The sequence below is a fragment of the Schistocerca gregaria genome, chromosome 9 (assembly GCF_023897955.1).
Source record: "Schistocerca gregaria isolate iqSchGreg1 chromosome 9, iqSchGreg1.2, whole genome shotgun sequence".
Taxonomy (NCBI): Eukaryota; Metazoa; Arthropoda; class Insecta; order Orthoptera; family Acrididae; genus Schistocerca; species Schistocerca gregaria.
This window is the reverse complement of record NC_064928.1, coordinates 68,059,999-68,076,261: the sequence shown is the minus strand read 5'-3', so window position 1 is coordinate 68,076,261 and position 16,263 is coordinate 68,059,999. Positions and strand designations below refer to the sequence as shown.

At 44.3% G+C, this 16,263-nt stretch overlaps 2 protein-coding genes across 2 annotated transcripts in view; both read left to right on the top strand.

Annotated features, from left to right (window-relative positions):
• LOC126291426 (dehydrogenase/reductase SDR family member 11-like) overlaps positions 1–1,010 on the top strand; it is a 362,658-nt gene extending 361,648 nt beyond the window's left edge. Inside the window, exon 6 of the mRNA XM_049984942.1 lies at positions 924–1,010. Coding sequence (XP_049840899.1) covers positions 924–965 — 42 coding nt within the window. The 3' untranslated portion in view covers positions 966–1,010. The remainder of the gene's footprint in view (positions 1–923) is intronic.
• A 570-nt stretch (positions 1,011–1,580) lies between these two features.
• The window catches only part of LOC126291635 (dehydrogenase/reductase SDR family member 11-like), a 109,112-nt gene continuing 94,429 nt past the window's right edge, over positions 1,581–16,263 (top strand). Inside the window, exons 1-2 of the mRNA XM_049985199.1 lie at positions 1,581–1,805; positions 10,849–11,005. Coding sequence (XP_049841156.1) covers positions 1,581–1,805; positions 10,849–11,005 — 382 coding nt within the window. The remainder of the gene's footprint in view (positions 1,806–10,848; positions 11,006–16,263) is intronic.

The following is a 16,263-nucleotide window of genomic DNA, read 5'->3' as shown; positions in this document are numbered from 1 at the left end:
AAAGTGCATACATGCTGCAGGAAACATACTCATTCAGCTTCTTACAGAATAACTTATCACATTATTGATCACAACATACGAACTGGTTTTCATGCTTCTGTGTTACTTTTATAACAGCAAGATGAACTTCATCAGTACAGGGTACAGAAAGACACACAGTTTACATACATTAGGAAAACTAGAAAAACATAAAATACTGAAGCGAAAATAAAATTACTGTTTGACTCATTAAATGAATGTCACATAAATTTTTAATTTAAAATCTAAAAGATTTTGTTTTTAGCAGGCGAGTAAAGGACTTCAACAGAAAAAAATATTACATTCAAATCATAATGCAAGCTTGGAATGGAAGAAGTTGTTTTGTACAAAGCATGAGTGGATCACTCAAAAATTTGAATTACGTGAAGGAAATCGTAGGAGTCCATGTGTGAAATTTAAGCATCTTTTTAATTTCATATTTCACCTTAATTGCCAGAATGAGATTTTCACTCCGCAGTGGAGTGTGCGCTGATATGAAACAGGAGATATTCTGTGAAGTTTGGGAAGTAGGAGACGAGGTACTGGCAGAAGTAAAGCTGTGACGACGGGGCGTGAGTCGTGCTTGGGTAGTTCTGTTGGTAGAGCACTTCCCCGCGAAAGGCAAAGGTCCCGAGTTCGAGTCTCGGGGTTCGGCACACAATTTTAATCTGCCTTGAAGTTTCACCTTAATTACTTGCATTCATTGTTTTCTGTTTTTTAACTGCGATTGACTGCTTAGCAGTTGAAACCAGTCAAATTTGATGTTAATATCTGCAAACAAAGATAATTCAAAGAGACTATATTAAGTGTTAAGAGCAATTCAAACTTTATATAAGATTAGTAATACTATGTAAATATCTTTATTATAAGATTGTATGCATTAACGTAAATTAATTGTTTTTCAGGTACATGATATAATTGTGAAACCACTTGGTGAGAAGATATAGAAGTAACATCATCAAACGAACGTCTTTTTGTGCCACACACTCTATGCAATGTGCTGAAAGGCAGTTTTCTCAATCAGTAAACAGTTAAAAGACACGCAGCATTTACTTATTGTATCGAAGTTAAGTCGTAAAAAAAGACACACTTTGCGAGAGGAAGCATATTGTGAAGTGTAAACTTGTAACAGGGTATAGGGAAATTAGCGGGGACCAAGAAATTTAGTTGCAAGAGAGGGGAACCTGTTTCTGAGTTGGGCATCAAAATAATTTTTTTTTTATGAATGAATGTGGCTGAATGTGACTGTCGTACCGAAGATAGGTCCGATTTTTGAATCGTGTTCGTGTTCTGTGGAACCAAAGTATTGTGGTCGGTACTGCCACTCTTTGCAACGAAGGAGAGAAGAACTTGTTGAGATGTATAATGAACAGACAGAGCGTTATTCGAGCGAACAGAGTTACGTATGTGACAATAGCTTTGTTCGTCTATTACTGCAATTATTTGGTGCTGCTCAACAGTGAACTGCGCTTATTTCATTGGTGAGAAAATAGTTCTTGCAGTTTCTCTTTTGTAGTAGCAGTGGTGATTTAGTTAACTTGGTGTAGTGGACAAACTTCACAATGAGTGAGAAGTCTGAAGAAACGAAAGAGGAGAGAGTGGAGAAGACGCCGGCTGCTGCCGCGAGACCCCGGCTCCAGCCCTCCAGCTCTGGAGACCCTCGCTGGGCCGGCCGCCTCGCAGTGGTCACCGGAGCAAACTCTGGAATAGGGGTGGCCATCGCGCGGCAGCTGCTCCAGATCGGCATGCTCGTCGTCGCCATAGACGTCGAGGTGTACTCTGTCCAGGTGACGTTGCCTTCCAGAACTGTCCAATAACTAACTCGTAGCTCTCTGCACTTCTGTGTTGTCATTCATCACATTATGTGAACACACTAGCTGCAGCCCTGTGCATTAAACTTACTATGCGTCCAGTTGAGAGATAAAATAGGTGCTGGACATTCAAACAGTTATGTTGTTAGTTGCTCCTGAAGCTCATCAGTACATTTGAACTCGGGGATGTAAATTCTAGTTAATGGCAACAAGTCGCATATATCTACAGTATTTAATAATCACTTTCTGAATATAGCAGGTGAACTAAATAGAAACCTAGTCCCAAAAGGGAATGACATAGAGCGCTTAGAAAAAAGTGTTCCGAGACTGTTACCTGAAATGCTCCTCCATGAGACTGACAAGAGGGAGATTGAATTAATAATTAAATCACTGAAGAGCAAGAACTCTCATGGATATGACGAGGTATCTAGCAGAATACTGAAGTATTGTTCTATGTATGTTAGCTCAGTACTTAGCCATATCTGTAACTTTTCCTTTAGGAGTGGTCGGTTTTCTGACCGATTAAAGTACTCGGTAGCCAAGCCACTTTATAGGAAGGGAGACAGGTATAATGTTGCAATTTTAGACCTATTTCTATGCCATCGGTGTTTGCTAAACTTATCGAGAAGGATGTATATACAAGGTAAATGGAGCATTTAAATTCACATAATTTGCTGTCAAATGTACAGTTTGGTTTTAGAAATGGTTTAACAACTGAAAATGCTATATTCTGTTTTCTCTGTGAGTTTTTGGACGGATTAAATAAAAGGTTGCGAACGCTAGGTGTTTTATTTGATTTAACGAAAGCTTTTGACTGTGTTGACCAAAAATATTACTTCAGACGTTGAACCATTATGGAGTAAGGGGAGTAGCTTACAATTGGTTCGCCTCTTACTTTAAGAACAGAAAGCAGAAGGTAATTCTCCGCAATATTGAGAGTGGTAGTGATGTTCAGTCCCAATGGGGCACTGTTAAGTGAGGCGTTCCCCAAGGGTTGGTGCTGGGACCACTGCTGTTTCTTATTTATATAAATGATATGCCTTCTAGTATTACAGGTGATTCAAAACTATTTCTGTTTGCTGATGACACCAGCTTGGTAGTGAAGGATCTAGTGTGTAATAATGAAATAGTATCAAATAATGTACTTCATAAGTTCGTGGCTTGTGGAAAATAATTTGATGCTAAATCACAGTAAGACAGTTTTTACAGTTTATTACTCCCAATTCAACAAGAACCGATAGAGTGGGCATATTATAAGCGAGACTGAACAGTTCAACTTCCTGGGCGTTCGGATAGATAGTAAGCTGTTGTGGAAAGCCCATGTCCAGGATCTTGTTCAGAAACTAAATGCTGCTTCATTTGCCATTAGAGCAGTATCTGAAATAAGTGACAGTTCAACACGAAAAGTAGTCTACTTCGTATATTTTCATTCAATTATGTCGTATGGTATTATTTTTTGGGGCAATTCTTCTGATTCAAAAAGGGTATTTTTGGCTCAAAAACGGGCTGTTCAAGCTATATGTGGTGTAAGTTCGAGAACCTCTTGTCGACTCCTATTCAATAGTCTGGGAATTCTGACATTGCCCTCACAGTATATATTTTCTTTAATGTCGTTTGTTGTTAGCAATATTAGCCTATCCCCAAGAGTTAGCAGCTTCCACTCAGTTAATACTAGGCAGAAATCAAATCTGCATGTGGAATGCACTTCCTTGACCCTTGTGTAGAAAGGAGCGCAGTATTCTGCTGCATCCATTTTGAATAAGCTACCACAAGAACTCAATAATCTTAGTTGTAGCCCAAACGCTTTTAAATCTAAACTGAAGAGTTTCCTCATGGCTCACTCCTTCTATTCTGTCGAGGAGCTCCTGGGCGAACTACAAAACTAAGCAAATTCCAGTGTTACATTGTTGATTTTCTTTATTTAAACTTAAGACTTATCACCTGAATATGTTTTTTATATTTCATTTTTTTGTTTCTACTATCGTGTTATAATTCCACGTGTTGACTCGTTCCATTACCATGGAGACTTCACCTTAATTTGGTCCCAAGGAACAATAAATAAAGAAAAAAGTAAATAAAAGGATAAGTTAAGTAATTCAGTTCTCTCTACCTCTAAAACTTTCTCATTCTGTTGAAAGCCATATGTGAATTGTAGCACACTTTCACGCTATACGAAGCTGCAAAATAAACTTCTAGAAGAAAGATAAATATGTCCACCGATTCTGCTTTAGGGTAATTTTAATAGGGAAGAGGAGTCAATGAAACTTAGCGACATATGGACAATACCTCTGCAGAATCGATAGACAGTTTTATCTTTGAGAAGATGACAATCGATAGTTAAGTTTTATCTCTGACAAGGACTATCTCTGCTAATCATGTGTTACTTTGACCACCCCCCTCCCCCCCGTTTCCTACAGTATTTATGTTGCTCTCGGACGTCCGAACGGTCAATCGGCAATCGGCAATACTCAGCGAAAGCGCCTCCGAAAATGTCCAGCTCAGTCCTGGACGAAACGTCAGGAACAGAAGAGTTTCTTGGACTGCGACCTCACATCCCGAAAGGTTTTCCAGCAGTCACCCATCGAAGCCTGTAGGGCACTTCCCATTGATCTAGACTCACTAAATTTGGCAAGAACCGAAGTTTCACAGAGAAAGTGAAGGAAATATTACGAAATTTGTTAATTTGTAACAAGGAAATATTTTTTGCCACTAAAAGGAATGGATTGGTAATCCGTCAAAAATCTTAGGAAGTTCTGTAGGGATGATGATATGGTTTCCCTTAGCAGCCAGAGTGATTCACGAGGAAGGTTTGTGTATATAAGTTACAAATATTTCGTGACAATTGGCTGCTGATTACACTCATGCTTATAAATTAAGGATAATTGCAGAATGGGTGCCACATAACGTGGCACTACACAAAACTGGCGCTAATACCATAGGCACATAGGGAACACACACGACACAGATCTGTAAGTCCACGGTATTGGTGATAAGATGAGAAAACCGTCCCGAAACACATGTACTACAAAACTCCACTGTTTCCTGCGCATGTATCCCAACATCAGTATGGGATATGATCACCGTGCACACGTACACAGCCCGCACAGCGAGTTGGCATACTCTGTATCAGATGGTCGAGCAGCTGTTGGGGTATAGCCTCCCACTCTTGCACCAGTGCCTGTAGGGGCTCCTGAAGTGTCCTAGGGGTTTGAAGACGTGCAGCGATACGTCGACCGAGAGCATCCCAGGCGTATTCGATGGGGTTTAGGTCTGGAGAACAGGCAGGCCACTCCATCCGCCTGATCTGTTTCAAGGTACTCCTCCACGATGGCAGCTCGGTGGGGCCGTGCACTATCATGCATCAGGAGGAAGGTTGAACCCACTGCACCCCTGAAAAGGCGGACATACTGGTGCAAAATGGCGTCCCGATACACCTGACCTGTTACAGTTCCTCTGTAAACGACACGCAGCGGTGTACGTGCACCAATCATAATCCCAAGCCACACCATCGAACCACGACCTACATACAGGTCCCTTTCAACAAAATTAAGGGATTGGTATCTGGTTCCTGGTTCACGCCAAATAAAAACCCGGCGAGAATCACGGTTCAGACTATAACTGAACTCGTCCTTGAACATAATCTGGGACAACTGTTCCAATGACCATGTACTGTGTTCTTCACACCATGCTCTACAGGTTCTCCTGTGACTAGCGGTCAGTGGAATGCTCCTTGCAGGTCTCTGGCGAATAAACCGTGTCTGTTCAGTCGTCTGTGGACTGTGTGTCTGGAGACAACTGTTCCAGTGGCTGCGGTAAGGTTCCGAGCAAGGCTACCTGCAGTACTCCGTGGCCGTCGGCGGGCACTGATGGTGAGATATCGGTCTTCTTGTGGTGTTAAGTCCCGTAATGTAGAGCCTGGACACGTCTCCTGTCTGCTGGAATCGTTGCCATAATCTTGAGATCACACTTCGTGGCACACGAAGGGCCCGTGCTACGACCTGCTGTGTTTGACCAGCCTCGAGTCGCCCTAGTATTTTACCCCTCATAACGTCATCAGTGTGTGTTCTCTGAGCCATTTTCAACATACAGTCACCATTAGCACGTCTGAAAACGTCTGCACACTTACTCGCTGCACCGTACTCCGACATGCACCAACACATCTCTGCTGCCAGCGCCACCGTGCGACGACCGCAGGTCACATGCACCGCATGGTCATACCCTGAGGTGATTTAAACCCGCAAACCGCCCACCAGAGCGTTGTTTCACCACGTATCAGCATTATCCTTAATTCATGAGCATGAGTCTAGAATGAAGTGTTCTGCCACTGTGAAATTGATGCCTTCGCTATCTAGTGGTGGCAGACGTGAGACAGCTCAACTACCGCGTCACGCCAGCGCTAGCACCGCAGGTCCTTTACGAAGAGCGTATTCTACCTGCAAACTTCTCCTACGGCACGGACAGCATCTCTAACGTTTTAAAGCAAAATAACACTACTAACTGATAAAGGATTGCACTTCCATTGTTTGCGATGAGGTTCCGATATCCCATAAAATATCCGTTGAGGCGTACCACAGAACTATTCGAAATCTGTGTAACAACAGCCCTACGACCGGCTGTACCCTTTCCTTCTCTGGAGTCTTCCGCCGAATCTTACCGGTAACTGCAACAGGAATGAGAGCACATAAAGTTAACACATCTGTAATACCACATAGAGTCATAGCGCTAATTAAATCAATGAAAAATTATAGTAGAGAATCCAAAATACACAAAAAAATTAGACTTACAACATCTTCCAAAGTCTTGGGATTACTGTGAGCGTCATCTTGCCAGATACTGGAAGTGTCAAAAATCATCGAGACTGTCGATTGAGTTTGTATGCAACTCTCGGACCGCGAGAAGTACGAGTACAATTTTTTTAATTTTCTTTTTAAATACAGTCTGAGCAGGAGGACTGAAGCACCGGAGCTGAGAGTCCTGAGGCCTCCAGTTCGCTGCTGCACGTCGGGTAGGAAACTGTGAAGTGACGAAAGCGTAGTTTAGGAAATAGACCATTATAGAAAGAAATGGAGCGAACGCATTCAAAGGAATGAAACTCCATCTTCTGCTCGAGTATAGGACTACGATTGTTCAAGGTTCAATAAAAACAGTACCAATCGCCGTTATACAGGCCTGAAGATGACGTAGCGAACGTCGAAACTGGTTGCCTACAAATAAACCTATACAAGGTGTTACAAAAAGGTACGGTCAAACTTTCAGGAAACATCCCTCACACACAAAGAAAAGATGTTCTGTGGACATGTGTCCGGAAACGCTTAATTTCCATGTTAGAGCTCATTTTAGTTTCGTCCACCTACGCTCAATGGAGCATGTTATCATGATTTCATACGGGATACTCTACCTGTGTTGCTGGAACATGTGCCTTTACAAGTACGACACAACATGTGGTTCATGCACGATGGAGCTCCTGCACATTTCAGTCGAAGTGTTCGTACGCTTCTCAACAAGAGATTCGGTGACCGATGGATTGGCAGAGGCGGACCAATTCCATGGCCTCCACGCTCTCCTGACCTCAACCCTCTTGTCTTTGATTTATGGGGGGCATTTGGAAGCTCTCGTCTATGCAACCCCGGTACCAAATGTAGAGACTCTTCGTGCTCGTATTGTGGACGGCTGTGATACAATACGTCATTCTCCAAGGCTGCATCAGCGCATCTATCGACAGAGGGTGGATGCATGTATCCTCGCTAACGGAGGACATTTTAACAAAGTGTTTGAAGTCACGCTGGTACGTTCTGTTGCTATGTGTTTCCATTCCATGATTAATGTGATTTGAAGAGAAGTAATAAAATGAGCTCTAACATGGAAAGCAAGCGTTTCCGGACACATGTCCATATAACATATTTTCTTTCTTTGTGTATCAGGAATGTTTCCTGAATGTTTGGCTGTACCTTTTTGTAACACCCTGTATAGCGGGAATTGGTATTGTTTTCATTGAGCATTCAAAGGTTGTTATAAGAACGAATACGCATCAGGGGATAACAAATGTTAGACATTCTAAGAGGGGACGGAAAGACCTGCTACGTTCTATTTGAAACTGGAACAGGCAAGCATGCCTAAACCAAAGTTGGACATGATGATAATCAATGAAAATTGCCGTTTCATTAATTTAAAAGGTATTTCCAAACGTTTCACCTTATGTATTTTTAAATCTATCGACGGAAGAGTGGAATGTTTGCATCTCTGCTAGACTAACAGCTCCTCCGCCCTCACTCCATTCCTGCCTCTATGGTTGCGGGGATGAAACAAGTATAGAGATAAAACATTGCAAACAAATTGCGAGATCAACTTACATCTGCAACGGCAGATGACTGTACAATCACATCTCCCCACAAGACGTGTCTATGTGAACACTGAAATGCAAAAAATAAAATAGACTGGCGTCCAAAATTAAAGCAACAAAAGGAAATTTTGCAAGGTTGCATTTATTTTGCCACAAAACAATACAAATAGGTAATATTAAAGTAGAAACCATTTAAAAAATACAGATCGCAAGCAACTGCAACATGCATAGTAGTAGACAAAAATGTTCCTCGTTTTTTCCAACTTAACGGGCGTTTTTCACACATTCCGACAACTGGTTAACGTGCTCTCTGTGGGATGTGACCACCTCTGGCGGCAATACGGATGTGGCAGCGACAGGACGCACAGTGGCTGATGTCATCAGTCTCGTCTTGAGGAAACAACGCTCGTATTTGCTGCAGGGCTGCTCGCAGTCTTGGAGAGTGCTGACGTGATGCGAACTGTCTGTCGAGAGCATCACAGACAGGCTATGTGAGAAGAAACTTTCTACCAGATTAAAACTGTGTCCCGGACCGAGACTCGAACTCGGGGCCTAGGCCTTTTGCGGGCAAGTGCTCTACCAACAGAGCTACCCAAGCACGACTCACGCCCCGACCTCACAGCTTTAATTCCGCCAGTATCTCGTCTCCTACCTTCCAAACTTCACAGAAGCTCTCCTGCGAATCTTGCAGAACTAGCACTCCTGAAAGAAAGGATACTTCGGAGACATGGCTTAGACACAGCCTAGGGGATGTTTCTAGAATGTAATTTTCACTCTACAGCGGAGTGTGCGCTCATATGAAACTTCCTGGCAGATAAAAACTGTGTGCGGGACCGAGTCTCGAACTCGGGACCTTTGCCTTTCGCGGGCAAGTGCTCTACACTCTAGGCTATGTGAGAGTGAGCAGGCCACCCTTTGCGTACAGTAGCTTCCGTTCCCACGAAATCAGCCACCTGTGCTCTATGAGGTCGAGCATTATCGTCCATCAGTAAGACGTCTGGGCCACAGCACCTAGCAACTACACCAAATGAGGTTCCAACATCTCGTCGCGATACCTCACAGCAGTTAAACCTTGCCGATTCACCCATACAATTTCATGAAGAGGTGTTCCAATGGTGAAAATAATGCCTGACGACACCATTAGGAATCCTCCTCGATCTTGGTCTCTTTCTACTACGTTTGGGCCCCAAAATCGTGTTTCACGCGCACTCCAGACTAAATCAGGACTCGTCTGTGAAAAGAACACTGGCCCATTGTTCGACCGTGCAGCTGGCATGCTGGCGGCTCCAGTGCAGAGGTTCCCTTCTGTGAACACGTGTCAGAGGTACACGTGCAACAGGTCTCAGACAATAAAAGCCACTCTTCCTAAGACTTCCGCACGCCATTTGCCTCGATACAACACGTCCAGTGAATGCTGCAAGGTCACATGCCTGATGCTTTGCAGCACTGAGGCGGTAATGACGTGCCCTTACAGCCAAATAACGGCCCTCTCTTCTGAAGTGGAATGATCACATAAAATTAATTGTTGGTAATGTGGGTGCCAGGTTGAGATTCATTGCGAGAGTCCTTAGAAAATGTAGTCGATTAATAAAAGGAGGTGGCTTACAAAATACTCGTTAGGACTATACTTGAGTATTGCTCATCAGTGTGGGATCCGTACCAGATCGAGTTGACAGAAGAGATAGAGAAGATCCAAAGAAGAGCGGCGCGTTTCGTCACAGGGTTGTTTGGTAAGCGTGATAGCGTTACGGAGATGTTTAGCAAACTCGAGTGGCAGACTCTGCAAGAGAGGTGCTCTGCACCGCAGTGTTGGTTACTGTCCAGGTTTCGAGAGGGTTCGTTTCTGGATGAGGTATCGAATATATTGCTCCCCTCTACTTATACCTCCCGAGGAGATCACGAATGTAAAATCAGAGAGATTCGAGCGCTCACGGAGGCTTTCCGGCAGTCGTTCTTCCCGCGAACAATACGCGACTGGAACAGGGAAGGGAGGTAATGACAGTGGCACGTAAAGTGCCCTCCGCCAGACACCGTTGAGTGACTTGCGGAGCATAAATGTGTAGATGTAAATGTGGTCTGGCCTGCCCTGGTCTTCGGAATTTAGTTTCGGTCTCTATAAACTGTCGCCACAACCAAGAAACAACAGAACGATCCACATTAAGCGATCGGGTGAAACAGTTTGCGACTGTCCTGCTTCCCTTACTTGTATGGCCCTCCACCGTAGAGAGTCTGGTACGCATCTTCTCTGTCCCACGCTGCACCGTCTGTGAATGTGTACACAGCGATTGTGGATGTGGGACTACCCGACAAACACTACCTCGTTTCATAGGTCCCCTGACGCCATCGTTGGCTTGGTTGTGTATTGACTGGAATGCCATCTTCCATGCAGAACACGACCGCACGGACATCTGGTTGACAGTTTGTAAGATTATATCGTGAATTACAGGACGGGGAAATAGCGGTTAGCTGCTTTAATTTTGGACACCAGTGTAAATGACTTGGAAATGAGCTTTTTATGTTTTATCTGGACAGTCTTTCTGGAAATGACGTACTCTCTGTTGAAAGTGTTGAAATGCTGCTACCGTGCCATTTTTCGAAGTATCCTATTAGAAATGGTGCCACATTTCCACCGTGGTGTTGTCATATGAAGTCACTGAGGACAGGGTGTTTTCTCTGCAGGAACTGGCGCTGAAGGAGCCACGCCTGTACTCCGTCGTGTGTGACGTCAGCGCAGAAGAGGACGTGCTGTCCACGTTCCGCTACGTCGAGGAGACGCTGGGCGGCGTCGACGTGCTCGTCTACAACGCCGGCGTCACCGGCTTCTCCAGTCTCCTCGGTGAGTTGTATTCTAAAGGCACTGATGACCACCGGTACGTCCCAAAACGTGGCAAACGCTGCCTTCCGTCCTCCGTGCTATCGTTACTCGCTTGTGTCAGCGGGCGAAGGAAAAGCGAAGCTCTACCGTGTGCGGGTAATCAGCAGCTCCGTTCCCGCATTTTCAGACCACGTTCACTAGGACACGGCAGCAATAAACAAACACGCCAGGCCTGCGCAGTTTTCAGTGTATCCATTTCGCAGCAGTGGTTCCATTGTACTCACAAAGTTTTAATTGGAAACTGGTAATACGGAATCTGATCAAAACTATCCACACACTCCTATGTAATGCGAAATTAACAGATGAATTCACGAAAGGTGCGGCAGCAAGTTTTAAACCTTTCACATCCGATTTTTTTCTGGAGCAGCAAAAATTTTTCTTTATGGGGTAAAGTTCCTAGGCAATTTTTAATGATTTCAGAGGTAAGATTTTTACAAAAATATGTACCCATTTCCAAAACATACGTTCTACACTTGACTTTATTTTATGGACTAAAATAACTAATTATGGAATAATTCATATTGTACAAGGGTTGTTCAGAAAGTAATGCACGACATCCTTACTTCAACAATTCTTTATTGAACATAATTGGAATTACACACACGGAAGAATGGCGTTTTATCTACACACACTCTTTTTCCACGTCATGTCCATCCCATCCTATGGCCTTCCTCCAGAGCAAACCAAGGGCGTGTGTGCCCTGTCGGTACCAATTATTGTCCTGCTGGCGAAGCCAGTGCTTCACTGTGTTAATGACCTCCTAATTGTCCTCAAAATGTTTTGCGAGGATGGCATGCTTCAATGGCGCAAACAAGTGGAATTCCGAGGGGTAGATCAAGTGTGCCAGCCGTGGATAGATTTCCCCATCGCTGCAAATCGTGGAGCTCCGCCTAATCACCTCCTGATAGCTCACCCTCTGTGCTCAGCAACTAACTGTACTTCTCTCGACACGAGATGCTCCACAGACTTTGCACAGGCGTTTGTGAACTTTTCCCACAGTTCCTTTCTCTGCAGTGAGAACTTCAATGACGGCACGTTGCTTGTAGCGTACATCACCTACAGACGCCATTTTGAAACTCTGCTGCAGCTACGCCATCTGCCGGAAGTGACGGATACTTGGCGCGCTCTCTCAGAAGACTTCTAATAACACATACGTAAGGCTTCGCATTCGTAGCATTGTTTTCGGCTGAGAAAAAAAAATGCGATGCGTTACTGTCCTCGTAGTAAACGATCAAATGACCATTCAATAGTTAGCATGCAAAACAACGATAGCAATATGCAGTTATACAGTGGAATACAGGTAGCAAACCACAGGTGCGTATTCTGGTGGTCACGACCTGCTGCGCACTGCTGCATTGACTTGCTGACATTTTCACGGAGATGCCCGACAGTTGGCAGTACTTGCACGTGATGAAAAAGTTGAACATACACAAATGTGTGCCTCAGATTCCCACTGGGAAATATACTTCTGTTGCAGCTTAATCACACAGAAAAGTTAATATACACACTTGTAGCAAGAGGGTCTGAAAGCTTTGAAAGGTTCTGGGAGTACCGTGTGGTCACCAGAGCAGCATGGGTCGGTCAGGAGAGTCGAGTCATTTCGAACGCGCCCTAGTCAATAAATGCCGCTCTAGTAACGAATCCATGGGTGACATTTCAGCGCTTCCAAAGCTGCCTAAAACAACTGCTGGTGATGTGATCTTGAAGCAGAAATGCGAAGGAACAACTTCTACCAGGCGGACCTGATAGAACAGGGACTATCGAGCAATGGTGGGAAAAAATGGTTCAAATGGCTCTGAGCACAATGGGACTTGACATAGGGCCGGTCGGGGTGGAAAAGCGGTTAAAGGCGCTACAGCCTGGAACCGCGCGACCGCTACGATCGCAGGTTCGAATCCTGCCTCGGGCATGGATGTGTGTGATGTCCTTAGGTTAGTTAGGTTTAAGTAGTTCTAACCTCTAGGGGACTGATGACCTTAGAAGTCCCGTAGTGCTCAGAGCCTTTTGAACCATTTTTGAACATCTGAGGTCATCAGTCCCCTAGAGTTAGAACTCCTTCAGCCTAACTAACCTAAGGACATCACACACATCCATGCCCAAGGCTGGATTCGAACCTGCGACAGTAGCGGTCGCGCGATTCCAGACTGAAGCGCCTACAACCGCTTGGCCAGCAATGGTGGAGGGTGGTTGTAAAAGGTCACATGAAGTCAGCGTAAAATTCACTCGTGACCTCGAGTTATAAGGAATGTGGTAGAACGCTCGCGCAGCTCTCCGTAAGCCGCGCATTTCTGTAGTGACTGCGGAGCAGCACTTGGTGTGTTGTGAAGCGAGCCGCCAGTGGACTGTGGGTGACAGTGTGGTGGGTCGGATCGGTGTCTCCATCCTTTAAACGCTCAGCCCACCTATCTGAATACGTTTCACGCTGTCTGCCCATTAACCCTGCGATGGTAGGTACAGGTTTAGCCGACAAAAGCAGCGTTGAAGAAAATTAGACTAAATACCTTACACGCCGAGGCAGTAGCTGAAAGATAAACTAACCAGCGCTTGGGATTCTTGCATGAGTCGTTCAAAAAAATGTCAAAAATTTCCTTTGGTTGGTTTGTTGTCTTTGAAACAAGACAAAAATGATTTGGACTGATCAGTCACGCTACACCCTATGGAAATTCACTGGAAGCAATGCCTGGAGAACGTACTACCTATCATTTAGTGCCAACACCAAAGTCTAGCTGGCCTCACAATACGGAGGTGTTCTCACTCGAAAGCAGACTCAACCGGACGTACATCACCGCCTCCCCTATTGCACGACAATTTTCTCACGCATACATTTACATAATTTTAATGAAATATCACATTCTCACTTAACGTATATCCTGAATTTAACCTCTGTCTCTCAGAAACACTCATACGACCAAAAGAAGATGGAAACAATAATTTTCAAAAGTACTTTTAATTACGTCAGAGGGGACTAATCACCTCAGATGTTAAGTCCCAAAGTGCTCAGAGCCATTTGAACCAATTACGTCAGAAATCTGTGATAATGAAACTAAAGAAACTTCCAGAAACTTATATTATGTCAATCTATCCTCTTGCTTGTAGTTTCAGTTCTTACTATAGATAATACATTACAGTTCCTATCTCAGCTTCACAATTCCAGCACGGTTAATACGTGTTTTAGGTAAAAATTTATATCTCAAAAAATATGGAAGTTACTGATTTGAAATTTTAACAGTACGATAGTGTTATCCATGGAATGTGGTACACTAAGTGTAAAAAGGTCGATTAATATTTAATGGTGCCAGCGTGAGAACCAAAATCCGCTCTCCTCCGGCTCCACAGCAAGCTACGCTTTCAAATTTAAGATGACAGCCCGTAATAATTTGCTAAGTTACAACCGGAAACGAATGATTTGGACTGATCAGTCACGCTACACCCTATGGAAATTCACTGGAAGCAATGCCTGGAGAACGTACTACCTATCATTTAGTGCCAACACCAAAGTCTAGCTGGCCTCACAATACGGAGGTGTTTTGGTGGTGAGGTTGTGGTTCCCTTATTGCCTTTATGAAAACTTTAAACGCGAAAGAATATGAAGCCATTTGACAGCCTGACTATTTGAATAAGCTTTGCAGTGCTCAAAAATTGCTCTGAGCACTATGGGACTTAACATCGAAGGTCATCAGTCCCCTAGAACTTAGAACTACTTAAACCTAACTAACATGAGGACATCACATACATCCATGCCCGAGGCAGGATTCGAACCTGCGACCGTAGCAATCACGCGGTTCCGGAATGAAACGCCTAGAACTGCTTGCCCACCGCGGCCGGCCTTTGCAGTGCACTTTGTCATAAAGGAACATCTGTGACGCAATGGTTTATGAACAACATTATTGAAATGTACTGGCTTGCCCAGAGTCCCGACCTGAACATTGTATTGTATTGTATGTTAACCGGGGTTCCAAAAACGTCGGAGAGGCTCCGTCCCCGCCGCAGCCGCAGTGGTCCACAACCCCACGACGACTACCGCAGTCCACTTCACCCCTCCGCCGCCCCACACCGAACCCAGGATTATTGTGCGGTTCTGCCCCCGGTGGACCCCGCAGGGAACGTGTCACACCAGACGAGTGTGACCCCTATGTTTGCGTGGTAGAGTAATGGTGGTATACGCGTAGCTAAAGGACTTGTTTACGCAGCAACCGCCGACATAGTGTAACTGAGGCGGAATAAAGGGAACCAGCCCCCATTCGCAGAGGCAGATGGACAACCGCCAAAAAACAATCCACAGACTGGTCGGTTCACAGGACCTCGACACAAATCACGTGACTATCCCGATTTGATGTCCAGAACAGGCGCAGTGGGCTGTACTCTCTACACAGATATATGAGCCGCTTCTCAGCATGTGATCTAGTTTTTTTTTTTTTTTTTTCATCAGTCTACTGACTGGTTTGATGCGGCCCGCCACGAATTCCTTTCCTGTGCTAACCTCTTCATCTCAGAGTAGCACTTGCAACCTACGTCCTCAATTATTTGCTATTCCAATCTCTGCCTTCCTCTACAGTTTTTGCCCTCTACAGCTCCCTCTAGTACCATGGAAGACATTCCCTCATATCTTAGCACATGTCCTATCATCCTGTCCCTTCTCCTTATCAGTGTTTTCCACACATTTCTTTCGTCTCCGATTCTGCGTAGAACCTCCTCATTCCTTATCAGTCCACCTAATTTTCAACATTCGTCTATAGCAACACATCTAAAATGCTTCGATTCTCTTCTGTTCCGGTTTTCCCACAGTCCATGTTTCAGTATTTCGAACAGCTTGCACCAATTTATATCGTCGAACGCTTTTTACAGGTCGACAGATCCTATGAATTTGTCTTGATTTTTCTTTAGCCTTCCTTCCATTATTAGCCGTAACGTCAGAATTACCTCTCTCGTGCCTTTACTTTTCCTAAAGCCAAACTGATCGTCACCTAGCGCATTCTCAATTTTCTTTTCCATTCTTCTGTATATTATTCTTGTAAGCAGCTTCGATGCATGAGCTGTTAAGCTGATTGTGCGATAATTCTCGCACTTGTCAGCTCTTGCCGTCTTCGGAATTGTGTGGACGATGCTTTTCCGAAAGTCAGATGGTATGTCGCCAGACTCATATATTCTACACACCAACGTGAATAGTCGTTTTGTTGCCACTTCCCCTAATGATTTTAGAAATTCTGATGGAATGTTAT